The sequence below is a fragment of the Phacochoerus africanus genome, chromosome 5 (assembly GCF_016906955.1).
Source record: "Phacochoerus africanus isolate WHEZ1 chromosome 5, ROS_Pafr_v1, whole genome shotgun sequence".
NCBI lineage: Eukaryota > Metazoa > Chordata > Mammalia > Artiodactyla > Suidae > Phacochoerus > Phacochoerus africanus.
Window position 1 is genome coordinate 73475079 of NC_062548.1, and position 26170 is coordinate 73501248.

The 26170-nt window shown below is 47.7% G+C and overlaps 1 protein-coding gene across 1 annotated transcript; it reads right to left on the reverse strand.

Moving 5' to 3' along the window:
• Positions 1–193: 193 nt before the first annotated feature.
• ACTG2 (actin gamma 2, smooth muscle) lies at positions 194–24234 on the reverse strand. The gene is made up of 9 exons (XM_047781756.1): positions 24152–24234; positions 14265–14426; positions 13749–13877; positions 8352–8462; positions 8068–8152; positions 5939–6100; positions 4696–4887; positions 3477–3658; positions 194–415 (listed from the first exon to the last, which is right to left on the reverse strand). The coding sequence occupies exons 2-9, from the start codon at positions 14388–14390 to the stop codon at positions 272–274; spliced, it is 1131 nt and encodes a 376-aa protein (XP_047637712.1). The 5' UTR covers positions 14391–14426; positions 24152–24234; the 3' UTR covers positions 194–271.
• Between the last annotated feature and the right edge of the window lie 1936 nt (positions 24235–26170).

Below are 26170 nucleotides of genomic sequence, written 5' to 3' on the forward strand. Positions count from 1 at the left end.
CGAATCCTGGTTCTCTGGGATCTTCAGCAAGTCGATACCTTCTCCGAGCCTTCATTTCTTCATCTGTAATGTGGGGATAATAATGGTACCTCTCCCACACGGTCATTGTGTGGACTAGAAACAAGGTGTGAAAAGCCCTTCGTGCTGTGTGTGAGACCCAGCCCAGGAAAATAAAGAGCCCCACGCAGAGAAGTAAGGCTTGCAGGTTTTAATGTTTCATGGTTGTTGACAGAGAAGTCTCCAGGAGATCCCCAGAGAATCTGCTCTCACTCTAGAAGCACTTCCTGTGGACAATGGAAGGCCCTGCCTCGTCATACTCTGGCTTGCTGATCCACATCTGCTGGAAGGTGGAGAGAGAGGCCAGGATAGAGCCTCCGATCCAGACTGAGTACTTCCGCTCTGGGGGAGCAATAATCTGCAAAGAGCAAATGTGGTAAATCATGATCAGTCCCCAGGGAATAGGGAAGGTGGTCGAGGAATCAGCTCAGCACCCTGCTGGGGAGCCTCAATGGTAAGAAAGGAACAGGAGAAAGCTTGTGGTAGATTAGACTGTTGCTCAAATCATCCCTCTCCCTCCCACCCCATCCTCATGCCCCTGCTTGAGAAGAGTGCCCTGTTCTACCCTGTGACTTTGGGCTGGGCCCTGTATTTGCTTTGGCTGATGGGATATCAGCAGACATGACCCAGGAACTGGAAATGGGCTTCAGGCGTGCAGGTGGGCACACTTCTTGTGTCACTGCCACCTTCCTGAAAAGAGCTTCCTGAAAAGAGCTGTTGGCCCTTCAGCTTGGGCCCCACAGCAAGAGATGTGCCCCTGACCTGGGCTGGCTGGGCCTGCAGAGCTGCCTCACCAAGCTTGACCTAGATCAACCCAACTGGCCCATGATGCATGCGCAATAAATGCTTATTGTTATGTGCCCTGAGATTTCATAGTTGCTGTTAACGCAGCAGTAGCTAACCAATACAAATCTATAGAGGGAGTTCTGTTCTGTTTTTGCCTGGAGTTTGGATGCATGAGCAGCTTGGGCTGGGATTCCTCCATTCCCGAGTTTAAGCAGTCTACTCAAGCGTCACTTGTATCTAGAAGTTCTCAAATTCATACATTCAAAGTTCATCCTCACCACTGTGAGTCCTGAGCGTGGCCTTTAGAAATTGATTGTCATGTCAGACAACTTTGAACTCCAAGCTAAAAGTGGATCCAGAAAGACTTTGACTCTTCAAACAATTCCTGTTTCTGAAGGGACTAAGATTTCAGCTCTGGAACAAACCAGACACGAAATCGATTTTCTTTTGGTCTCCTAAGACTCTCCTTACATATTACCTAAGTTGCAAAGATCATGGAATTGCAGAATAAGTAGGGTCGTTAGAAGTTCTTATTTGGGCAGACAACCTTCACCCTGTTGCTCCTTTGACCGACACCTGAAGGAGGGGCCCAGCCACTCAGAAGGTAACAACAGATTTTATTGCTGGACAGTTTTCATTGTGAAAAAACTCAGGGTTGTCTTGGGCTGGAGGCCCTAAATCTAAGCCCCACTCCCACCCCACATCTCTTCTTCCATATCCTGGAGGCTTGCCTCATCTTCCCTACTGTCTTTACACACACCTTGCTGTCCAGTTTGGCCAGAGTGTTTGTACCTGCACACACACCCCTGGGCACCTTTGCTGACTCTATTTCCACTGCCTGTAGCACCCTTTCCCCTCTTCTGTTCTTGTTTAAGTTGTTCTTCCATTGATCATGTCTACCAGTCAGATCTTAAACTCTTTGAAGGCCAGCATATATTATTAAACTCCAGGCATACATTGGGATATCCATCGGATCACTGGTGTCTGTTATCAGTGTAGGTCATGGGGGCATCCCCTACCTGCTGAACCAGAATCTGGGGGTGAGGCTAGGTAAGGTGTTCTGACACAGGCTCCTGGTAAAAAGCCACTGCCCCAGGCCTGGCATGGTGCTCCTCCTATAGCAGGCTGACTGCTCCAGTGGCTCTGGGTGAGAAGAGCCTACCAGTGCTCCGCTGTCTTCTGGTGACTACTCTGCTTCCCTGTGCTGAGCACCATCTGCTAGGCAAGGGGAAGTCCTTTGTGAAGAAGGCTCTTAGAATACCAACATAGAGAATACACCTCTTCAGAAGTTCCCATTGTGGCTCAGTGGTAACCAACTCAACTAATATCCACTGGGATGCAGGTTCAGTTCCTGGCCTTGCTCAGTGGGTTAAGGATCTGGCATTGCCGTGAGCTGTGGTGTAGGTCAAAGATGTGGCTCGGATCCTATGTTGCTGTGGCTGTGGTGTAGGCTAGCAGCTGCAGCTCCAATTCAACTCCTGGCCTGGGAACTTCCATATGCTGTGGGTGCAGCCCTAAAAAAAGAACAAAAAAAAAAGAGAGAGAGAGAAGAAAGAGAGAGCGAATACACACCTCCTCAGATCAGGCCTGCTCCTTGGAGACCAACTTTGAAACTTTCAAACTATTTGTTATTGCTACTTTACTCCTAACTCTTTTTCTAACCCTGCTAGCAGGAAAGTTCCTAGAAGCCCTAAAAATGGCTGTCGGAGTGATTACTTGGAGACCAAGGGCTGGGGAGAAGTGGTGGGCTTCCGTTCTGGTGGATCTATGAAGTGAGAAGCTGTGGCCCAGATGGGACAGCAGGTCAGAGGCTGTCCATGCATCAAGGAATGTCCCTGTGAGTTTGAACCAGCAGCCTGTCCTATAAACAACATTCTGTCTTTGGAACTCTCACACTTCTCTAGGGTGAGACCTAAGTTCTCTTAAATGTGGGGATTTTGTTTTTCAGGATTTTTTTTTTGCTTTTTGGTGCCACACCTGCAGCATATAGAGGTTCCCAGACTAGGGGTCGAATTAGAGCTGCAGCTGCAGGCCTATACCACAGCTCATGGCAATCTCACATCCTTAACCCACTGAGGGAGGCCAGGGATCAAAACCGCATCCTCATGTATACTAGTTAGGTTCATTACTGCTGAGCCACAATAGGAATTCCTTTTTTTGTTTTTGCCATGCTTGCTTGCAGCATGAGAAAGTTCCTGGGCCCAGGATTAAACCCATGCCACAACAGTGACCCGACCCACAGAAGTGACAATGCCAGAACCTTAACCCATTAACCACCAGGGAACTCCTAAAGTCGCAAGTTTAAAGATGCTGTGCTGTTGCTTCCATCTTTTCTTTGCCTTTCTCCTTTCTCCTTTCCTTTTTATCCCCCTCGACATTCTCTCCATTCCAAATTCTTTTACCTCCTCATATGATGTCCAGGAGATTGTATTTGAGAGTCCAGGTTAAGTTGTCTCCAGCTCATCAGTGCCCAAGGAACATAATCCACTGAGTTGAAATCTGTCTCATGCCAGGACGATGGTGCGCCCAGGAGACCACCAAACTATAGGCCTGGCAGCCTGACTCAGAGCATCTCCTAGGAACACAGGTCTTTGGACAAAGAACAGGGTGGAGAGGAACACGGCAAGACCCACCTTGATCTTCATGGTACTGGGGGCCAGGGCTGTGATCTCCTTCTGCATCCTGTCGGCAATGCCAGGATACATAGTAGTACCCCCAGAGAGGACGTTGTTGGCGTATAAGTCTTTGCGGATGTCAATGTCACACTTCATGATGGAATTGTAGGTTGTTTCATGAATTCCAGCTGACTCCATGCCTAGTAGAGATCACAGGATCTAGTCAACATCCATCACCCCATACCTTCGCTCCTCAAGGGACACTTCTGTTGTTGCAGCTGCCTTAGTTTAAATCCTCAATCACCTGCCTAATGGATCACAAGGTCAGACTCTCTGAAGGTCATTGCAAAAACACACGTTTCAGGAAACTAGTTATCTTTGTATTAAATCTTACCTTATTGGATTCTCGTAGCAGCCCTATTACAATTTCTACTTTATAGATCAGAAGACTGAGGTTTGAAGAAAGTAACATGTCCAGGGTCACGGGGCTTGAAAGAGCAGAGTCAGGACTTAAAACCAGGTCTGACCCCAAAACCCATCCTGTTTACTGCTATAGGTTTCAGACCCCATGACCTAAATGGTGAGGGATCCAAGAAGTATTTTGTGGGAGCTCCCTGGTGGTCTGGTGGTTAAAATTTGGCACTTTCACCACTGTGGCTTGGGTTCAGTCCCTGTTAGGGGAACTGAGATCCCACATCAAGCCACTGCACCTCATGGCCCAAAATAAAAATAGGTATGTTGTGTTTAAACTTGTTCTTAGTTTCATGTTATAGCCTCTAACCCACTTTTCCTTTATTTTGATTATTTTGATTTCCTTATGCTTCTATTTAAAATTAGATTCTGGAGTTCCCCTCCTGGCTCAGTGGTTAACGAATCCGACTAAGAACCATGAGGTTGCGCGTTCGATCCCTGGCCTCGCTCCGCGTTGCTGTGAGCTGTGGTGTAGGTTGCAGACGTGGCTCGGATCCCACGCTGCTGTGGCTGTGGCATAGGCCGGCAGCTCCAGCTCCAGCTCCTTAGACCCCTAGGCTGGGTACCTCCACATGCTGAGGGTGCGACCCTAGAAAAGACAAAAAAAAAAAAAATTAGATTCTATCTAGCTGTATTGTTTGTGTATTTGGGGCCCTTCCTGGAAACCTGTGGCAGGAATATAAACTATAGGCAGTGTATGTGACTCCTGGTGCCCGGCTCTCCATCCCTGCCCTCCGATTGGCTGAGGGTAGGGGCGGGGCCTCACCGATGAAGGAGGGCTGGAAGAGGGTCTCCGGGCAGCGGAAACGCTCATTGCCGATGGTGATGACCTGTCCGTCCGGCAGCTCATAGCTCTTCTCCAGGGAGGAAGAGGAGGCTGCCGTGGCCATCTCGTTCTCAAAGTCCAGGGCCACATAGCACAGCTTCTCCTTGATGTCTCGCACGATTTCTCGTTCAGCTAGAAAGAACAGAAACGACAGAGTTGCTACTCCGTTCTGTTTGTTCGGTTGCCCCGTTTTGATCTCCAGGAAAACGCTCTTCTTCCTTCTTCTTGGGATTCAGTCTCAGGATGAATGTTAATGTTTTTATTCCTCTTTCTAAAGTGGAAGTTCAAAATCTTGATTCCCAGGGGGGAAAAAAAAAATCTTTTTAAGGCCTCACCTGTGGCATATGGAATTTCCCTAGCTAGGGGTCAAATCAGAGCTGCCACTTTGGTCCACAGCCATGCAACACCAAATCCAAGCCGCATCTACCACCTATGCGGCAACTTGCAGCATCGTGGGATCCTTAACCCACTGAGGAAGGCCAGGGATCAGACCTGCATCCTCACAGATACTATGTCCCTTTCTTAATCCACTAAGCCACAACCAGAACTCCTAAGCAAAACGTTGCATGTGTTTTTCATTTGCTCTCATCCCTCTGCCCTGGTGCATCTGCAGGCCTTCCTGAGGGTCTTGCAGGATGCGTTTCCCACCTAGATGGAGGTTTAAATGCTGGGATGGTATAGAATATAGGAAGGCCCCCACTTAAACACTCCTCCTGCCCAGGGAGATGCTTGCTCTTAGACATTCAGTCCTTATTTATTCCATTTGTCCTCATACAAACTATAAATGCCATAGGTAATGAAAGGCATCCCCAGATCCTTACCACTATTCACCTCTGTGAAAACTAGCTCTGGTTCTGGGATGGACGTGGACAAGGGGAGCAGCTGCCTGAAGAGGGAGGAAGTGCTGCAAAACACACTTGAACGAGGGTGGATCAAGCACTTCTCAGGATGAGTATGTCTAACCTTTGTCTCCTTCTCCAGGGTGTCTTAGTTGGGAACCTTCCTCCTTAAATGATGATGCCTTATCTGGTCCGGTCCAGGGGCCCAACCCCAGCCTAAGCCCTCCCCGTCTACCTTCAGAGAGTTTGAGGATACAGCACCACCGACTTCTCATTGGTCATGGGAACTTCTGGTCCTCGATCTGATTTGGTTTTGAGCTCAAGTCCAGAAAGAGGCTGGGTACCTGTGGTCACAAAGGAGTAGCCTCTCTCTGTGAGGATCTTCATGAGGTAGTCCGTGAGGTCGCGGCCAGCCAGATCCAGGCGCATAATGGCATGGGGCAGTGCGTATCCCTCATAGATAGGGACATTGTGGGTGACGCCATCCCCGGAATCCAGGACGATGCCTAAGGACAGAGGGGATGAGACCTATGAAACCTTCCTTTTCTTTCCTCCACCTCTTTCTGGGACCTGTTACCAAATGGTCTTCAACGACTCTACTTTTCTTTAGCAGCTGAAAAATTCACTCACTGTGAGAATCATCAATCATATTTTTTGTGTACATCAATTTTTGTGTACCTCAGTTTATTCTCCCAGATGAGACTATAGGCTTCTGGAAGGCAAGTAAAATGTCTCCTCGTCTTATATTCTTTATTTTTTTTTTTGCTTTTTGGGTCACCCCCACAGTATATGGAGATTCCCAGACTAGGGGTCAAATTGGAGCTGCAGCTGCCAGCCTAAGCCATAGCCACAGCAATGTGGGATCTGAGCCACATCTGCCACCTACACCACAGCTCACAGCAACGCCAGATCCTTAACCCACTGAGCAAGGCCAGGGATCAAACCTGCATCCTCGTGGATACTAGTCGGGTTTGTAACCCACTGAGCCACAACGGAAACTCCTCTCCTCATCTTATATTCCTTGAAACACTTTCACAAAAAGACACACTTGTCAACTGGCATCTAGGCTGCACATTCTTTAAGTGAGACTGGATAAGTTTCATACCCTTCAGGCATCCAGCTAACACATATGCACATGCAACCAGAATCTTAGCTCTAAAAGGACTATAAAAACCAGTTTGAAAAAAAATTGACATTCTCTACTGATGAAACTTGAAGGGAAATAAGTTTTCTCAACATGATAAGAAATCCCTCTTGATCCAACAATCACATCAGAGGTGATGGGGAAATGCTACAATATTGTTATTGTGTTATTATTATTTAATATTTTCCTGGATGTTCTAGCCAATGCAATATGACCAAAAATAGAAATGAAGTACTATTTTTTTAAGAATTGAAGTATTATTAACAAAAGGAAATAGAATTGTCATTATTTGTAGATGATATAGTTATATGATACTTAGAAGACCTAAGAAAATTGACTGAGAAACGATGAGAGTTAATAAGATGGTTCAGTAAGGGTCAAGTCCAAAATAAACATCCAGAGACCAGTGGCTTACTCCTATACAGAGATGTTGATCACAGCATATTTTATAATAAAAAATGGAGACAATCTAAAAGTCCAACAATAGAGACACAGTAAAATGAATAAAGTATAGAATCCTCATACAATGACTACCATGTGGCCATTAAACAGGATATTCACAACATAATGCCAAGTGCAAAGGACAGGATACAAAAACGTTATGTACCCTGTATTTCCCCATCACTTTCCTTATCACCTGCAGTGAAATTATCTTGTACTTTAGGGCCACACCCATAGCATATGGAAGTTCCCAGGCTAAGGGTCTCTCCTCTGCTAGACCGTCAGCTCCATAATGGCTGGGTCTGTCTTGTTTGTCTGTCTTGTTTGTCACGGAGCACCCATGGGCTAGCAGCAGTGTTTGGCACTTGGTGGGGAGTAATGGAAAATATTTGAATGAATGAATACATGGACAAATCAGTGAATACAGGCACGAATGTTTGAAAGAAGTTCACAGAAGCTGTCGAGTCCCTATTAAAAATCGCTTTATCTTCAAGTCCCTCTGTTCCCACGAGAACCTTTCTAACGATGAAGGCCACGTCCTCGTTATACATCTACCATCTCAGGTTCTGCCACTGTCGTTTTGTTTCACGAACAAAAACATTCTAACATGGTTGGAAAGTGTGTATAAGTTCCCAGACTATCTACTGGGAGGGAAATGGCCCTGGCAGGATGTTCTAGTGGTAGTTTGCTCATGTAAACTCTTTCCAGCTACACGGGGTAGACTCGGATCTGCATTCTACGTGGGATCCCCTTCGGTTATGCCTGACCCAAGGTTTTCCTTGGACTTGGGCTGTCCCTTCGATTCTTCTGAAAGGAACTGCTTCAGAAGCCCGGCTTTCAATTCCTCTTCCTCAAGTCAGAAGGGGAACGGATTACAGGGCTACTCACCTGTTGTGCGGCCGGAAGCATAGAGGGAGAGCACAGCTTGAATGGCAACGTACATGGCAGGGACATTGAAGGTTTCGAACATGATCTAAAAGGATAATGAAGAATCGAATACTATCTGGCAGAAATCACCGTGCCTCTAGGCCCACAGAATGGTTTATAATTTTATCAAGGGCAGGAACTGTGCCTATTTATCCCACTCCCACCTCCCATAGGGTCTGGCTAGCAGGTCCTCAAAAAATTCTGTTGCGTTGATGATACATGAATGGGAAAAAGATGACTCTTACCTGGGTCATCTTCTCCCTGTTGGCCTTGGGATTTAGGGGGGCCTCCGTGAGCAAAGTGGGGTGTTCCTCAGGTGCTACCCGCAGCTCGTTGTAGAAGGAGTGGTGCCAGATCTGGTTGGGACAAAAGTTGGATGAGTGCAGCAGACTCCCATATGGGCTGGGAAGTTCTGACTGACATGCCCATGCTGGGGGAGGATGGCACACTGTCCTCAGGACAGACTGCATCTGGAGAGGAGGCCTGTGAACCCTGGGAATTTCCTTTTTCTTTCTTTTTTTCTTTTTCTTTTTTTCCCTTTTAGGGCCACACCCATAGCATATGGAAGTTCCCAGGCTAAGGGTCAAATCAGAGCTACAGCTGCCGGCCTGCGCCACAGCTCATGGCAATGCTGGATCCTTAACTCACTGAGCGAGGCCAGGGATAGAACCTGTATCGTCATGGATACTAGTCAGGTTCATTACCACTGAGCCACAACGGGAACTCCCTGGGAATTTCTGATTGGCCTTCAGAGGTTATATTCCTTCTCAACAGGGCCCCAGATGGGGCTCAGACCTGGGGCCGATATACTTAATGTGTCCATTTTTTCCATCTGATCTTGCCTCCTCTACTTCCTCCCTTGTCTCCCCTGCTCTGGCCCCTGAGGGACCAGGCCCAGTGCAGCTGTCTGACTTCTAGCTGTTTGGCTGATGGAAGATACCATTTAGAGGTCGGAGAGTGTGAGGAGGGAGAAGGGCAGGGTGAAGGGTGGCCCCTCTTTGGGCTCCAGCTCCCCCTGAGCCCTAGTGATGTTGCCCTTGCCCCTCAGCCTTCCCTTTGTGGCTGGTACTTGGATGCCTCCACATCCCCTTCTGGTCTCTAACCTGCTCACATCTCTTAATGTAGCCCTTCCTTAAGTTAATTTCAAAACCCTAGTTGAGTGCATATTGACTCCTGCTGAAGCCTGACAGATATGCCTGGATTGTCACTGTCCATTACTGACACAGCTGCTCTTTATAGCAGGGTTTCTCAATCTCAGCACCTTGACATTTCAGGTTGGATAATTCTTCACTGTAGGGGAGGGGCTAGCCTGTGCCTTATGGGATGTTTAGCCGCATCCCCGGCTTTCACTCACTAGATGCCAGTCACACCTCTCCAGCTATGATGAGCAAAAGTATCTCCAGACTTTGCCAAATGCCCCCATGGGAGGCAGAATTGCCCCAGTTGAGAATCACTGCTTTAGTGGAAGCTGTTTCCTCCTGCTGTGCCCAGTTCCCTCTTCAGTGACCCAGGACAAAAAACAAAAACAAAAACAAAAACAAAAACAACAGGAGCCTTTACTTCAGAGGGATTTGGCAAAGAGTGGCAGGGACACAGGGCTTTGATTTCACAGAGGTGGGAAGCTTTGATTCCATCGTACCCATATATTTATGGACCCTTGGCTTTGTGCCAGGATGATGCAACATGTGATCTTAGTTTCAAAGTCTGGAGGAGAGCAAGGCAGTCAGAAAGACCAAACACAAAGACACGTCCGCATTTAAGTGAAGGAAGAGCAGGGGAAGGTCATTTCCTGGGAGATTTGAGTGGGCCCTCAAGGCAAAGGAAGGTCTCCAGACACTGAGAGGGTATCTGAGGCAGAGCAAATGGCACAAACAGAGGCCCTGGATGGTGGGAGTTTCCCAGCAGACATGAAGGAGCTGGCAATTGGGCTTAATAAGGTGATGCCAGAACTTCCTCAAAGGTGGGCCCCAGATGCTTTGTGGCAGGATCATCTGGGATAACTTTATAGGTGAAGGTTCTTAGGCTGTATCCCAGATCCACGAATCAGAAGCTTCGGGTGTCAGGCCCAAGCATTGGCACTTCACTTTATTTCATTCTGGGGAGCTTTTATAGAGTACTTTAAAAGTTAAAGATGTTGACAGTTTTAAAATTAGGAGTTCCCACTGAGGCTCAGTGAAAATGAACCCGACCAGTATCCATGAGGACTCAGGTTCAATCCTTGGCTTCTCTCAGTGGGTTAAGGCTCTGGCATTACTGTGAGCTGCAGTGTAGGTCGCAGACCCAGCTTGGATCTGGCATTGCTGTGGCTGTGGTGTAGACTGGCAGCTGCAGCTCCCACTCGACCCCTAGCCTGGGAACTTCCTTATGCCATGGGTGTGGCCCTAAAAAAGCAAACAAACAAAATAAAATAATAAAATAGAATTAGGAAATTATTTTTATTTATTTATTTTTTCTTTTATAGCTGCTCCGGTGGGATATGGAAGTTCCTGGGCTAGGGGTCGAATCAGAGCCACATCTGCAAACTATACCACAGTTTGTGGCAATGCCAGATCCTTCACCCACTGAGCAAGGCCAGGGATAGAACCTACATCCTCACCAAGATGTCAGGTCCTTAACCTATTGAGCCAAAGTGGGAACTCTGGGAAATTATTTTTAACAGGAATAAAAATTTCCCATATTTCCATCACCTAGTAATAAACAGTTAATACTTCGGCTTTTTCCTTCTGCCTGCTCTTTCATGTATGTTAAAATTTATTACTATTGCCATTTATTTACTTTATATACTTTCATTATTTATTATTTACTAATTTTTTTCCTTCTTTTTAGGGCTGCATCTTCTGCATTTGAAAGTTCCCACAGCTAGGGATCAAATCAGACCTGCAGCACAGCCACAGCAACACCAGATCTGAGCCACATCTTTGATCTACCCAGCAGCTTGCAGCAACGCCAGATCCTTAACCCACTGAGTGAGGCCAGGGATTGAACCCGAATCCTCATGGATACTATTTGGGTTCTTAACCTGCTGCGCCACAATAGGAACTTCTTATACTTTTATGTTTGTTTCCTGTCACTTTCAGCTAATAAAGTTTTCTTTTTCATAGTAAATATTTATTTTTAATAAACTGAACAAAAGTTCATTTTGATTTTTTTTCTCTTTTTTAGAGTTGCACATGTGGCATATGGAAGTTCCCAGGCTAGGGGTCGAATTTGAGCTGGAGCTTCCAGCCTACGCTAAAGCCACAGCAACACAGGATCTGAGCTGTATCTGTGACCTACACCACAGCTCATGGCAATGCCAGATCCTTAACCCACTGAGCAAGGCCAGGGATCGAACACTCGTCCTCAAAGATACTAGTCGGGTTTGTTTCCACTGAGCCATAACGGGAATTCCTATTTCAATTCTTACACAACATTTCATCATATATCATCACATAGTAATTATATAGATATAAAAAATCATGTGGTAATTAATTCATGGTATCTTTGATTTTTGTTTAGAAATAATCTTGTGATAGTTGTCTTTGTACATATTACTTTTTTTTTTTCTGTTCGGGATGTTTTCCAAAGAAAAAAATTCTAGAGGTGGGGTTACTGGGCTAGAGAGCATGGTGATTGGAAAACTTTTTCATGTCTATTATTCACAAAGAAGCTAAATTTATCTTTACCTCAGATTGTTCTCGTAAATTTTGCCTTATCTGTTGCTCCATACGTTATGATTATCTTATATAATTAAAACGTGATATTTTTGGTGCAACTCCTAGGAGCAGAAAGTAAAGTGGTGTTACCAGGAGCTGGGGGGAGGGGATGCTAATTAAGGGGTACAAAGTTTCCATTATTCAGGATGAGTAAATTCTGGAGATCTGATATAACGTATTAGCATGGTGGCAATAGGTAACAACACTGTCCTGCCTACTTGAAATTTGCTAAGAGGGTGAATTCTAAGTGTTCTCATTACAAGAAAAGAAAAAGCTATGTGAGGTGGTAGATATGTTATTTAGCTTGAATGCAGTGATTGTCACATAATGTATACACGTATCAAATCATCAACTTGTATACCTTTAAATATACACAATTTTTTAAATTATGAGATTTTTATTAGAATGGGAATGAGCCTAAATTAATTTGAGAAGATCTGACAGCTTTCCCTTATTCAGCTTTCCTTTTAAGGCACATGATATACTTTTGGTAGTTTCTTTAGAGTTAACATTACGACTGTGAATAAATTTTTTATGTTTTTTCTTTTTCTTTTTCTTTTTTTTTTTGCTTTTTAGGGCCGAATTTGCAGCATATGAAGGTTCCCAGGCGAGGGGTCGAATCAGAGCTGTAGCTGCTGGCCTACGCCACTGCAATGTCAGATTCGAGCCACGTCTGCAACTTTCACCACAGCTCACAGCAACGCCAGATCCTTAACCCACTGAGCGAGGCCAGGGATTGAACCTGCAACCTCATGGTTACTAGTCAGATTCATTTCCACTGAGCCATGATGGTAACTCCCAAAAATATTTTGTCTATTATGCTTTCGAATTAAATATTGCTAGATATATATAAATATATAAATAATATGTGTAATTTATTGAGTCTTAAAAAGTGTGTTCCATGCCTTGGGATTATTCCAAGTATTTGTCTGGTTCAACCTCCACAGCAAACTAATGAAGAAGGTATTTTTATTGCTGTAAATAAAGAAGCCGAGGCTTAGAGGGAGGAACTTGCTCCCACATCTCCCTGCCACTGACTCCAGTGTCTGTGCTCTTAACTGCTCCACAGCAAGAAGCAAAAGCCATTGTATTTTATCTATTTATCTCACATCCAGAGAGACTGAATCTAGGTTTCAGAGAAAAGTGTATGTGAAGTACAGATTTCAAATCAGCTTTCTTTATTCCCTGTTGCCATCTGTCCAATAAGCCCTCTGTTACATTTCAAAAGACAGTTGTGGCAGAAGCAAGAATTCTCAGACAGCTGTCAGCAGAATTTATCAAAAGAGTATTAAAAATTGTACAGCAACTATACCTCACTTTAAAAAAAGAATATTAGAAAGTCTCTATCAAAAACAAACAAACAAAAGGCTCTATCAGCATTTTGCACAGGGTTGTGTTGAAAACAAACCAGTGTTTAAAAATTACCTCCCACATCTTCTGAAACACACACAAAAGCTTCTGGAGACCCCTAGAGATACCTATGTAAATTTTTCATTAGAGAAGCATCATAACACTAGAGCATCAGTGCACCTATCTGAGGTCATGAGAGAGAGAATAAAGCTGTTTGTCTTTCTAGGGGCAGCAGTGCATTTTAAAGAAGGATAAGCACTGGGCTGAAGTGAAAGCTGCAGGAAAGGATGAAGCTGGGACTAGGAGCTATGGAAGAGGAGGTGAGTGACAGGATTGGGGCTGTTTTTAGAAAGACAAGCCTTGCAGCAGGGCAGAGAATGAATCAGGTGAGTGAGGCAGGAGACAAAAAAAGCAGTCAGGAAGCCATTGGCATCGTCCAGGGAGCTATGTGGGCAGCTGAGGCTGGAGGATGGCCACAGGGATAGACAGAAGGAAAGAAGGATGTGAGAAACGCTGCAGAGGAGGAGTTGACAGGGTAGAGGGTCGTGGTGATACACTATCATTAAAGTGAGCACATTAAAGGGGGTTCACCAGTACCTTCTCCATGTCATCCCAGTTGGTGATGATGCCATGTTCAATGGGGTATTTGAGAGTTAGGATCCCTCGCTTGCTCTGAGCCTCATCCCCCACGTAGCTGTCTTTCTGGCCCATTCCCACCATTACACCCTGCAATGCAAAAGAGGAGGAAGGAGAACGGAATTGGCTTGGAGGAATTCAGGCATTGGAGGGTCTCTGAAGAGGCATAAAGATGGGAAAAACATCCTTCATCCCTGGGAAGCCGGACTGATGGAGACACTGGTGAGGCAGATACCCATGAACACAGAGATGGTGGGGAGAGGAGACGGAGGTTTTCTTGTGGGCTTGTCTCTCTTCTTGGTCCTGAAACAGTGTCGTTTTCTGAGAACAGGGCCCATCCAAACACATCTTCCTCTTCCCTTCCCTTACTTTACACACACACACACACACACACACACACACACAGCTCAGCATCAACTCCACAATGCAGAGCTTCCTCCTAGTAGCTCACAGCCTTGAGTCCACACGAGCCCATACCTGGTGGCGAGGGCGACCCACGATGGAAGGAAAGACGGCCCGGGGAGCGTCATCTCCTGCGAAGCCAGCCTTGCACAGGCCAGAGCCATTGTCACACACAAGCGCGGTGGTCTCCTCTTCACACATGGTGAGTGCAGCCGAGTGAATCGGGGGCTGGAGCACCTTGGGGGTTGGGGAGAAGAGAAGTAGTTGGCCGTGTGTCAAAGTCACATTGGAGATAGGCTCCTTGGCTTTGGGGCCTGACCCCATCAGCAGCCAGGGCCCTGTTCCAGGGCAGGGGAGGTCCCTCTCTCTCTGGCATGTGGGCTTCTTCCCTCCACTCTGCTTGTTTGGGGCTGAATTGTGGACCCCTCAGATTCCATGTGGAAGTCCTAACCCCTGTGCCTCAGAGTGTGACTGGGTTTGGGGATAGGGCCTTTAAGGCTATAATTCAAGTAAAAGGAAGTCATTAACCCGCTATGACTGGTGTCAAATACACCTGCAGTTATCTTTATTAGAGGAAATTGGAGCACAGACGCACAAAGAAGAAAGACACAGCCAGAAGACAATCATCTACGAGCCAAAGAGGGTGGCCTCAGAAGAAAACCAGCCCTGCCCACGCCTTGATCTCAGACTTCTAACGTCCAAAACTGGGAAAAAATAAATTTCCATTGTGCGGGCCACCCAGTCTGGGGTGCTTTGTTATGAAAGCCCTAGCAAATGAACCACCTGCCTCCTAAAGACCGGAAATGGCTACAAAGCTTTCATCCAAAGGAAAGAATCTCCAAAATTCTTGACATTTAGAAAAGGAGTTGAAAAAATGTGTAATGTACGTAATTAAGGGCTACTCTATAAAAGAAGCCTTACAAATCAATAAGAAACAAGTAAATAGCCTCAAGGGGGGGGCGATGACTACAAACAGAGAGTTGACAGAAAAGGAACTACAAATGTCCAACAATTACATGAAAAGATGATCAGCCTCACTAGTTATCAGGAAATGCAAACTAATGAAGATTATTTTCTTTTTTTTTTGTCTTTTGTCTTTTGTTGTTGTTGTTGTTGTTGCTGTTTCTTGGGCCGCTCCCACGGCATATGGAGGTTCCCAGGCTGGGGGTCTAATCGGAGCTGTAGCCACCGGCCTACTCCAGAGCCACAGCAACGCGGGATCCGAGCCGCGTCTGCAACCTACACCACAGCTCACGGCAACGCCGGATCGTTAACCCACTGAGCAAGGGCAGGGACCGAACCCGCAACCTCATGGTTCCTAGTCGGATTCGTTAACCACTGCGCCACGACGGGAACTCTAAAGATTATTTTCACCTATCATATCATTAAGATTCAAAGCTTTATCACAGGTGTTGGCAGAGGTGTGGGAAAACTGGAGAAACACACGACTCCCCAACCTGGCACTACCCAAAGGTCCCTTACAGGACACCATATTCAAGGTAAGAGAAGGGCCAGGCTGATGGACATGGACTAGTGTGGATGGATTTCTAAACCATTCTGCCGAGTGCACAAAGCAAGCTGCAGCATAGAATGTACAGCAGAAAACTATGATTGAGTTCCTTTTAAAGCACAAAACAATATCATGCATCTTCCATAATTTTCTTTGTGTGGATGTGTGCACATGGCAAAAAGTTCTGGAAAAAAACATATCTAAGACCCATCATGGTCATTACCTGGAGATGGAAAGTGCCATAATGTCTTAAATTTTTACGAGGAGACTGTATCCATGTACAGTCTATCATTAAAATCAATCATAGGAGTTCCCGCTGTGGTACAGCAGGTTAAGGATCCAGTGTTGTCTCTGTGACAGCACAGATTCAATCCCTGGCCCAGCATAGTGGTTTAGGGACCTGGCGTGGCCACAGCTGTGGCATAGGTCAAAGCTGGGGCTCAGATTATTCAATCCCTGGAACTTCCATATGCCGTGGGGGCAGCCAAAAAAAAAAAAAATCAATCATAACATATCATTGGGGAAAAAAAGATGCAGTAGTTCTAGAAGAAATGTTCAATGCTAAGGGTAGAGGCCTCTTAAGGAGGAAGGGGCAGCCTGAGAGAGAGGAAAGCCAGGGACTTTGAGGTGGGACGGCCCTGCCACATCAGATGGAGACGAGCAGAGACTCCCTTCCTGCAGTGCTGGTATCTAAATGCGAAGGACGGCAGAGTGACCAGGGAATTAATTTTTCCAACATCTGTTAAAGGTTTTCTTTCTCTGGGAGGTGGGGGGAGGGTGTGAAAACACAACCCCCACCAAATTCTTGGCACTTAGGGACAAAGGAGACGCCATGGCTGCTCCAGGATGGGGTGTGGATTGCGTGGAAAGTTTCAGGTGGGGCAGAGTAGAAGTGGTGTGTGTGTGGGGGGGTTTCTAGCTGAGGGGGTTGGAGTCCAGAGAGGAGAGGTGCAAGGAGTAGGAAGAAGAGGTGACCTCATAGGAGGGCCTGCCAAGCTTCACTCCAAATGTCCAGGAGGGAGGAGGGGAGATGCCACAGACACCTGGAACCCTGGTCCCCCAATGACCTTGGTGGACAGACAGCGAGGACCACGACCAAAGCAAAGAGGAGACAGAGCCACAGGCCTGTGAATGTGAGTCAGAAAGGCTACCTGAGCCTGAGCAGAAGCTTATTCACACAAATTGTTGGCTGAAAGGAAGCCCTGTGTTGTTCAAAGCAGGGTGCATGCTGGGAGGCCCCCCCATGACTTTTTGAATCCATCTTTGCTTGTCCTTGGTGACCCTCATGATTCCCCCTGGCCATGGAGATCGGCCCTCAAGGCCCAAGAGGGTCTGGTCTCTGCCTGGGTCTCCAGGCTCGTCTCCCCATCTTGCCCTCCTTGGCCTCCTCACTCTGACTCTGTGGAGTTTCTTTCCACTCTCTGAACTGTGCTGTCTCCTGTCCCTTCTGGACCTTGAGACACAGGGTCTGGAACACCCTTTCCTCCCACTTGTTGGCTACTCTGACTCCTATCACCTCTGCATCAACACTGTATTTCCGGTTTCAGTGGCCCTTCTTTGCCCCACAGCACCTTGAACTTGTCCCAGCAATGATCGGCTTGGCATGTCCAGGCTCATCTGTGCCTTTGTAAAGGCATGAGCCGGGTCTGTCCTGTTCCACAGTAATTCTTCAGTATGCCCAGCACGAGGGCTGGCAGGGGTGGGCTCTTAAACATTTTCTTATCCAGATGAATAAGTCAATCAATGGGTGTTAAGGAGAAAGATTTACGAATAGCAAAGGTAGAACAAACATTGGAAAGAGGACATCAAAGCCTGAGATGAGATGAAGATGGAAGGGAAGTACCTTGTTGCTCAAAACAATATTGTCTCTGGTTTAAACAGTTTCTGGATTGCAGAGCAGATCCCCCTAACCTCCTACCATGTTAGAAGAATGGAGAAATGGTGAGATATCAGGAGACAGAGACGGCTCTAACTGTTCAAAAAGAGAAAGAAGGCAGCTGTCTAAAACCTCAGATAATCGTGATATACAAATCAGGCAGTTTTCTAGAAGGCATTATTAGAGAAAGCATTATTAAAGCAGCAGTGGTTTCTTGTAATCAGTTAGGGTTTACCAAAGACAAATGTTGGCAGAATAACAGCCTCCCTTTTTTCCCCAGGACCACCTTGCCTGAAAATGCAGGAGAAGGTGGGAGACATTGAGCTGAACTTGATCTTGGCATCTGACAAGTTCTCCCATGATATCTCTATTGATAAAACCTTGTAGGCTGAACAATAAATTAATTAGGCATATTACACCTGCCTGAGTTACTGTCACTGGAAGGTGTTAATTGATGGGTCAATGTCAACCTGGGGGCAACAACATGCCTCAGAGCTCCACGCTTGGTCCCTTCTCACGTGACATTTTTATAAGTGAGTTGGATGAAAATCTGGAGTACATACCGATCAAATTTCCAGATAAAACAAATATGTTGGCTAGAAGAATCAAAATCCAAGATCTCGAAAAGCAGAGAAAATAAGCTGAATCCAATAAGATTTAATTTAACGGGATAAATATGTGCTTGCGGATGTGCGCCTAAATAACCAAACTGTGCAAGCTCTTGTTGAGCATCTGTGATCAGGCCTTGGGGTCTTGTCGACAGCCAGCAGCGCACTGGAGCCAGGATAACAGCTAACCCCACCTCTGGCTAAAGTGCTGTGTCAGTTCTAGGATCCACTCTTGCTGGCAGAGGTGGGGGAGGTGGGCTGGCGTTCACTGCTGACACATGTTGAATTGTGCTACTTTTCTGAAGGGGAATTCAAAAATACTTATCAAAAGCCTTAAAACTGTACGTATCTTTTAAATCCACAGAGACACTTCTAGGAATTTATCCTTAGGAAAAACTCATGGATGAGCGCAAAGATTTGGCCAAGAACCAGTTTATCAGAGCTCCGTTTAAAATCCTGACATCAGGAACAACTTTAATGACCAAAAAGTTATTGAATCATAAGTCAATCAGTTGATAAACTAGTTGCCAGAAACATCCACACAATAGAGGGAGCAGAATATTTAATTGGATGGAAAAGGCGCAAGGAGCTTTGTTGTGTGAAACACAGTGGTATGTTCCATGGCTCCTTTTTTTTTATTTTATTTTTTGTAAAAATGCATTTTTCATTTAAAAAAATTGGGGGGGGGGTGCTTTCACATTCATTATTACTTAAGCCTCACAAAAGCCCCGAGGGAAGATATTTTTATTTCCGTTTTACATGCAAGTACACCAAGCCTCAGAGAAGTGAAAGGATATAGCCCTCGGGCTCCTCGCCTGGAGAGGCAGGGCTGGCCTCAGCCCAGGCCAGGTTCCGAAGCCCAGGCGTGCATCTTCACCACCACCTTAGCGAAACTCTCACAACTTCTCCATGTTTGGTGTTTTTTTGCTTCTGCCTCCCTGTCTCTCTAGCGCTATTGGCGGCAGAAGCCCTTCAACAAAAAGGTCTGTGTTCTTTTCTCTCCTGGAACCTCTGAGCTTCCCTTATGCCACAAGTAGGTCTAGATTTTGTGTTTCTAGCCATTGCACTGTTTAGCATGTAGTAGGTGCTCAATAAATGTTGGACGACGACCCCACCCCCTGCCTGGCCTTCTTCTCCCAGAAGGCCTGCTCTGCCCCTGGGATCTGATTTCCAAGTCCCCACATGCCAGTCTTAAGACAGCTTGGTCAGGGGACCCTGACGGAGAGCCACTTAGGGACAGTCCTCTCCACGAGCTGGTCAGCAGAGCTGGGTTTCCTTGTTCTAGCAAGGGGTCCACCTGTAGGGGAAAATAACCTTGAAAAGCTAGAGGGTGGGTGGCCAAGAAGCAAAGCTGCACCTCTGGGACTGTCTCCCTCTGAGGTCCCCTCAGCATCCCTCACCTGTGACTTATAGTTCAAGCCTGCCTGGTCTTTCAACGAACCCTTGTGCCTCGCCCTGAACTTTTCCAAGCACTAGGAAGAAAGAGAGCGTTGGACTTTGTTTCCTAGCAGCTGAGACCAGCCATAAAAGCAACCTCAAGTGGTCAGCAGTGCCACTCCGCAGCCCTCCAAGTGGATTCAAGTCTGCCTTTTTTGAAGTCAGAATCACATGAGAAGTGAAGGGGGTGAAGGCAGGGTGAGGGCTGCTGGCCTGGAATGGAGGCTGCTGGGTGGGGGACCCGGCTACCTGGGAGAAGGCTTTGACCAGAGCCAGGCTCTTCTGGAATGCCTCTGCCAGGAGAAATTCTAAACTTTCCTCAGCCACTTGCTGGTAATTTGTGGCTAGACTCAAGCGTGTCAGCTGAACCAGGGCCAAAGTCACTGTGGTTTCCTGGGTCACAACAGCTTCGCGCTCACAGAAAGCCGACAGAACTGTTCTGGCTCTTTCGGCACGTACTACATCTGGGCTTCATTGAGGATTTCACAGAGTTAGAAACACGGCTCCCCTCAAAGTGACCCAAACCCAGAGATATAATGAGTGCGGAGAATTTGCTCACCCACGCATCCTCCTGACCACCCCCAAGCAAATACAAGGCCAGAGGGTGGTGACAGCCCCCTCCCCACCCCTACCCCTGCTCTGAAGGAGAAAGGTTTGGCTTCCAAGTTCCCTTCCGCTGTCTGTCCTTTGCCCTTCTCCTCCTCCGGGCACCCCTTCCCACGGCTCCCCTTCTGACCTTCAGTTTCCTTGAGTGTAAAATGGGAACAGTTTGGGAGTTCCTGCCATGGTGCAGCGGAAATGAATCTGACTAGGAACTATGAAGTTGAGAGTTCGATCCCTGGACTCGCTCTGTCGGTTAAGGATCCAGCATTGCTGTGAGCTGTGGTGTAGGCTGACAGCTGTAGCTCCGACTAGACCCCTAGCCTGGGAACCTCCACATGCCACAGGTGTGGCCCTATAAAGACAGAAGACAAAAAAAAAAGCAAACAGTGACACCTACCTCCTTGGAGGATGGATCAAATGAAATAATGGACATGAAGGGCTTTGAAAATTGTAAATCAGGGTCAGCAAACTAACACCTATTTTTGTGAGTCCCTCAAGCTAAGAATGGTTTTAACTTCTCTCCCCCCTTCTTTGGCCGCCCTGTGGTGTATGGAGTTCCCAGGCCAGGGATCAGATCTGAGCCACAGTTGTGACTTATGCCCCTGGATTCCTTACAACCCACTGTGCCAGGCCAGGGATCGAACCTGCATCCTAGTACTACAGAGACACTGCTGATCCTATTGTGCCCCAGCGGGAACTCCAGTTTTCACTTTTTTTTTTTTTTCCTTTTTAGGGCTGTATCTGAGGCCTATGGAAATTCCTGGGCTAGGGGTCCATTCACCAGCTGCAACTGCAGACCTATGCCACAGCCACAGCAATGCCAGATCTGAGCCGCATCCTGCATCCTCAACCTACGCTGCAGCTTGTGGCAATGAGCAAGGCCAGGGGTGGAACCCGCATCCTCATGGGAGTATTTGGGTTCTTAACCCCCTGAGCCACAATGGGAACTCCGGTTTTGACATTCTTAAATGGTTGCAAAGGAGCCAAAGACTAAGATTCCAAGAAAATGATATAAAATTCAAATAAGAAATAAAGTTTTATTGGAACACAGCCACACCCATTCATTTACATACAGTCCTTGGCGGCTATGCTATAATGGCTGAGTTGAGTAGTTGTGTCAGAGACCTTTAGACTCATGAAGTCTAAAATACTCAGTATCCTGCCCTCCACAGAAAAAGGTTGCCAACCTCTCTTGTAAAAGGGCTGGAAAAAAATTAATTCTTATTGTCTCCCTTACTCGTCTCCATTAGAGCTTGCTCCCAGGGTGAAGTCTGTCCTACAGGAAGGAGATGAAGGAGCCACTTCACCAATCAATGATCACTGAGGGGAAGGCAGAGTTTATGCCAGTTCCCAAAGACATTTTCATCTTAATGGAAAGTTTAAGCCCTAAAAGGAAAGCATCTCAGCCAGTGAGATTTCAAATAATAGTTGGGAAAATATCTTGGAGTGAGGGCTTCAAATGACCAGTAAACAGCTGCCTATTATAACCTGTACACACACATACCCATACAATGATTGCATGAGAAACACGCCTATGGTAGAAAATACTAGCAACACCTCTTATAAACGTCAGGGTATCTTGACTTGGTTGAGATATATTAATAAAATAAAAAATGACTTCTGGCTAGTAGTATTTCTGTTCCTCAGCAATCTGCCACTGGGCTCTGCTCCCTTCGGCTTTTGCTCCAGCCACTCCCTCCCTCCCCCACTCAGCTCTATCCTGACCCCTCTCCTGAGCTCCAGAGCTGCAGGGCCAACGGCCTGCAGGGGTCCACTCCCCACACTCCAGCACCTCAGCTCCACCTCTGAGACCCACGTCCTCATCAGCATCCTCTGACTGCAATGACCCCTCAGAGTATCACATGCACACCCCCTCCCCGCTGCCAGGATGGAACCCAGTCCCAACACTCTGACTCCTCCCTCCCAACCCCAGGCCCTCTTACTTCTGCCTCCATGCCACCCTGCGCCACCAGCTTGGGGACACTGCACACTGAGGTAGCACTCTTGCCCTGTTCTAGTCCCTTCAGAGGGCAGATCTCTTGATATCATCTTGCTGCGGTCTCCCTTTGCTCCATCCTTTAGTGTTTAAAACCCTAGTCATCTGGCCTTCCCCACCCCTCTGACCTCAGTTCTCCCTGCTGTCTGCCTTGAAATCTACATTCAGTGGAGTTGAGCCACTTGAAGGGTCCCACAGATCATGCTTCCTTTTATCCTGGAGCCACCCCTACTTCAGGACCCAGCTCAGGTACCCTTTCCTCCAGGAAGCCTTCCCTGATCATTTCTGGGCTGGGCAAGGGGCTCCCCCTGGGCTCTGCCCTTTTCATCTGTTGATCTACTCTGTGGTTCTCATCTGTCTCTCCCAGGGGTTGCAGAAGCCCGGAGACTGACTCTGAGTAGCAGGGACAGTGCCTGGCACATAATAAGTGCTCAATAAATGCTGCCGAAATGAACAAAAGGAAGGCGGAAAGAAATCTAGCCTCAAGGTCAGGTTGTCCTACTGCCTATCTTGGCTTTCCAGGCGTGACATGTAGCATCTCTGCTTACTGCCGTTTCTCTGGTATCCCAGCATCTCTGTCACAGCCTTTTCTCTCTTCAGCCCTAGGGCTAACCTCAAAGTCTAAATCCACTCAACTACTAAAAACAAGTGCTTAGAGCCTCCCTATGCAAAGTCTGATCCCAGAGCAGCAGCCTCAGCATCACCTGGGAGCTGTTTGGGAATGGGAAGTATAAGGCCCCACCCCAAGTCTATTGCGTCAGAATGTGGGGTGGGTGGTAAGGCACTCTGTGTGGTTCTTAAAGGGTCAGGCCCTGACAACACTGAGTGGAGGGCTTTAGCATGTGTTATCTCAGGTAATCCTTCTAACAGCACCGCCAGGTAGATAGTATTACTATTGCTCCCATTTACAGGTGAGGAAATTGAGGTCACCCAGTAACTTTGGTAGCTGGGCAGTCCGCACCACTGAAGCAGCCAGCCTCAGCTGTAAGGAGATGCTAGCAGACTCTGATCACAAAAGTGGACACAGCCCCTCGATCTCATTTTCTTCCTCGTTGTTACTTTTTGGCCATACCCACGGCATGCAGAAGTTCCCGGGCTAGGGATCGAACCCACGTGACAGCAATGGCCCAAGCTACAGCATTGATGTCAGATCCTTAACCTGCTGAACCGCCAGGGAACTCCCTCCTTCTAATTGCTTATGCTTGTGTGTTTGTGTGTGCCATTGGGAGAGGACAGGGGCCTTGGTGGAGAGGTTCACAGCCGGGTATGGGTCTTTGGGACAAGTTTTTTAACTTCTCTAGGCCTCAGAGTCCTCACCAGAGAATGAATTAGATGGTTCCACATCCCTTCCAACCCTGAATCCACATGAAGCCCCAGGACCCTTGCCCACCCCACTGCTGAATTTTTGCATTTTCCAATGATCCTGGAGCCTTCAAGGCTAAGAAAACTCTTAGCCAAGCCTGAGTCAGAGGCCGGAGAACCCACAGGGGTCTGAAGAAAATAAAATCCTCTCCCGTTCCCAACATGACATCTCACAGACACAGGGACCACATTGGGTTGGATTCAAATACCCCAAGAAACTATTTTTCAAAAAAGCGTCTGCTCCCCTGAAACAGCCTCCTGGACATTCCAAGCCATGAGGCTGTAGATCCGTGCCGGCCCTGGGGAGCGGCCTGAATAGAGACCGCGGGTGATACAGCCTATGCACCACCCAGTTAGGAGGACAGGGAGCCCTGGTCCTGGCTGTCCCTGCCCAGGATGTCCCATGACCAGAGATGCCTTTTGCCGGCAGGCAGCGGTGTGCTCGCAGGCACCACTGCACACTGAGGGCCTTGACGTGTGACCTGGGCCAGCGTCACGGAAGCCAGGCCAATCTAGAGGCGCCTCCTGCACCCAGAAAGGAAGAGCCTGGGAAAGCTGTGCGGTACTCACCGAGGGTAAGAGAGGTCCTTCTCCCAGTGACTGAGGGCTGGTGTGTCTTTGGCAGAAATATCAGAGCAATATAAAACCCCAGAGGCGGATCTTCTTTAAACAGAGTCCCTAAAAAGGCCAGCTGACGGTGTGTTAGCAATATTACCATATAAGGTGGTTTTTTCAATAAATTGGCCTTGGGGGGTGGGGAAGGGGGTTGGGTAGGGTGAATTATCATTTGAAAAATGTATGCAAAAGGCCTCGAGAGGCCACAGCCCCGGTGCTGGCAGATTTGTTCCTTTTATGCTGCACTTGCATAAACAAAACTCACACCAGGCCTTATAAGCTGCCCAGAGTGAGGCCAGATGCAGTTCTGCTCCTGGAGAGAGAACCATACCAAGAATGGCAGTGGGCCTCCTCCCTCCACACCTCCCTTCTCAGACCCGGCCGCCTGCCCCCCCACCCCACCCCCCTGGGGCCAGCCTGGGACACCTCTGCAGTGTCCCCCAAATGGAGGCCATTGTGCCTGGTCTGGTGCAAGCCCAGGACAGCTAAAAGCTGAAGGGAAATGCCATCCATCCTGGGGAAGCAATCCCACGTGCCCTCCTCCCCCGCTGCCCCTCACACTAGCTCCTGACCCCTGGGCTGAGTCACTGGGAGGCCCAGGACAGCCTAAGCCTCCCCTGGCCCTTCCCTGTCCCCTTTTCTTCCTGGGTTCCCTGTGCCAGTCCCTGAACATTGGGAATTATGGCCTTAGCGTTGTGCCACACCTAAGAGGACTCACAAGCTTGGAGACGTGTGTCCACAGTCCTGTGGTTGCTGCTTTGTTCTCATAGTTCACGTCCCCTTCCTGAGTAGCTGTTTGTTTCCCAAGCCAGCAGCTCTGGGGTCTGTGGCAATTACTTTCACCTCTATATTGTCCCAAAACCACATGCCTGACCCGGATGAAAAGTACGGATTGCCTATTGAACAGTTCAACCCATATGAGCCTTCAAAGCTGAATCCCCGACCCCTACTCTCAATGCTGCTCTGCCTCCTGGGTTCCCTACTTCTGAGGCCTTCCCCTTGGTCCTTCAAGCTAGAAATCTGAATTGGTCTGGATTCCTTGCTCTCCTCTCTCCCTCCTCCCCACACCTACCTGGGTCCTTCCTGCTGCCCCTCGCCTCAGAAATGCTCTGCAGCCTTCTTGTCATATTGCTGGCGCTGCCCTGCTTCAGACTTTGGTCCTGCCCAGCACGGCTTCCTGACTCTGCCCCACCTTCAAACCCAGCAGTTCCCAAAGTATGGTCCCCAGGACTGGAAGGCAGTAACAGCATGACCTGGGATGTGTTAAGACATGCAGATCCAAGGAGTTCCCATTGTGGCTCAGCAGGTTAAGAACCTGGCTCGTATCCATGAGGTTGGGGGTTCCATCCCTGGCCTCGCTCAGTGGGTTAAGGATCAGGGGATGCCGCAAGCTATAGCATAGGTGGCAGATGCGGCCCTGACCACACATTGCGTGGCTGTGATGTAGATCGGCAGCTGCGGCTCTGATTCTAACCCTAGCCTGGGAACTTCCATAGGCCACAGGTGCAGCCATGAAACAAAAAAGGGCGGGGGGAGAAATAAGAAATGCAGATCCAGAGTTCCCGTTGTGGCGCAGTGGTTAACGAATCCGACTAGGAACCATGAGGTTGCGGGTTCGGTCCCTGCCCTTGCTCAGTGGGTTAACAATCCGGCGTTGCCGTGAGCTGTGGTGTAGGTTGCAGACGCGGCTCGGATCCTGAGTTGCTGTGGCTCTGGTGTAGGCCGGTGGCTACAGCTCCTATTGGACCCCTAGCCTGGGAACCTCCATATGCCGCGGGAGCGGCCCAAGAAATAGCAACAACAAAGACAAAAGACAAAAAAAAAAAAAAAAAAGAAATGCAGATCCTTGGGTTTCACCCACATGGATGGAATCAGAAGCCCTGGGGGGAGGGCTCAGACATCTGTGTTTTACAAACCTCTCCCTTCCCACCCAGGTGTCCAGGATACCAACCCCCCACCAGAAGAAACAGGCAC

Excerpts from the sequence above, each read along its gene's own strand:
- ACTG2 (XM_047781756.1), bottom strand. The coding sequence starts at position 14,390 with ATGTGTGAAGAGGAGACCACCGCGCTTGTGTGTGACAATGGCTCTGGC. Across the intron at positions 13,878-14,264 it reads TGGGTCGCCCTCGCCACCAG|GGTGTAATGGTGGGAATGGG; the intron begins GTATGGGCTCGT and ends TTTGCATTGCAG. Across the intron at positions 4,888-5,938 it reads CTACTCCTTTGTGACCACAG|CTGAACGAGAAATCGTGCGA; the intron begins GTACCCAGCCTC and ends TGTTCTTTCTAG.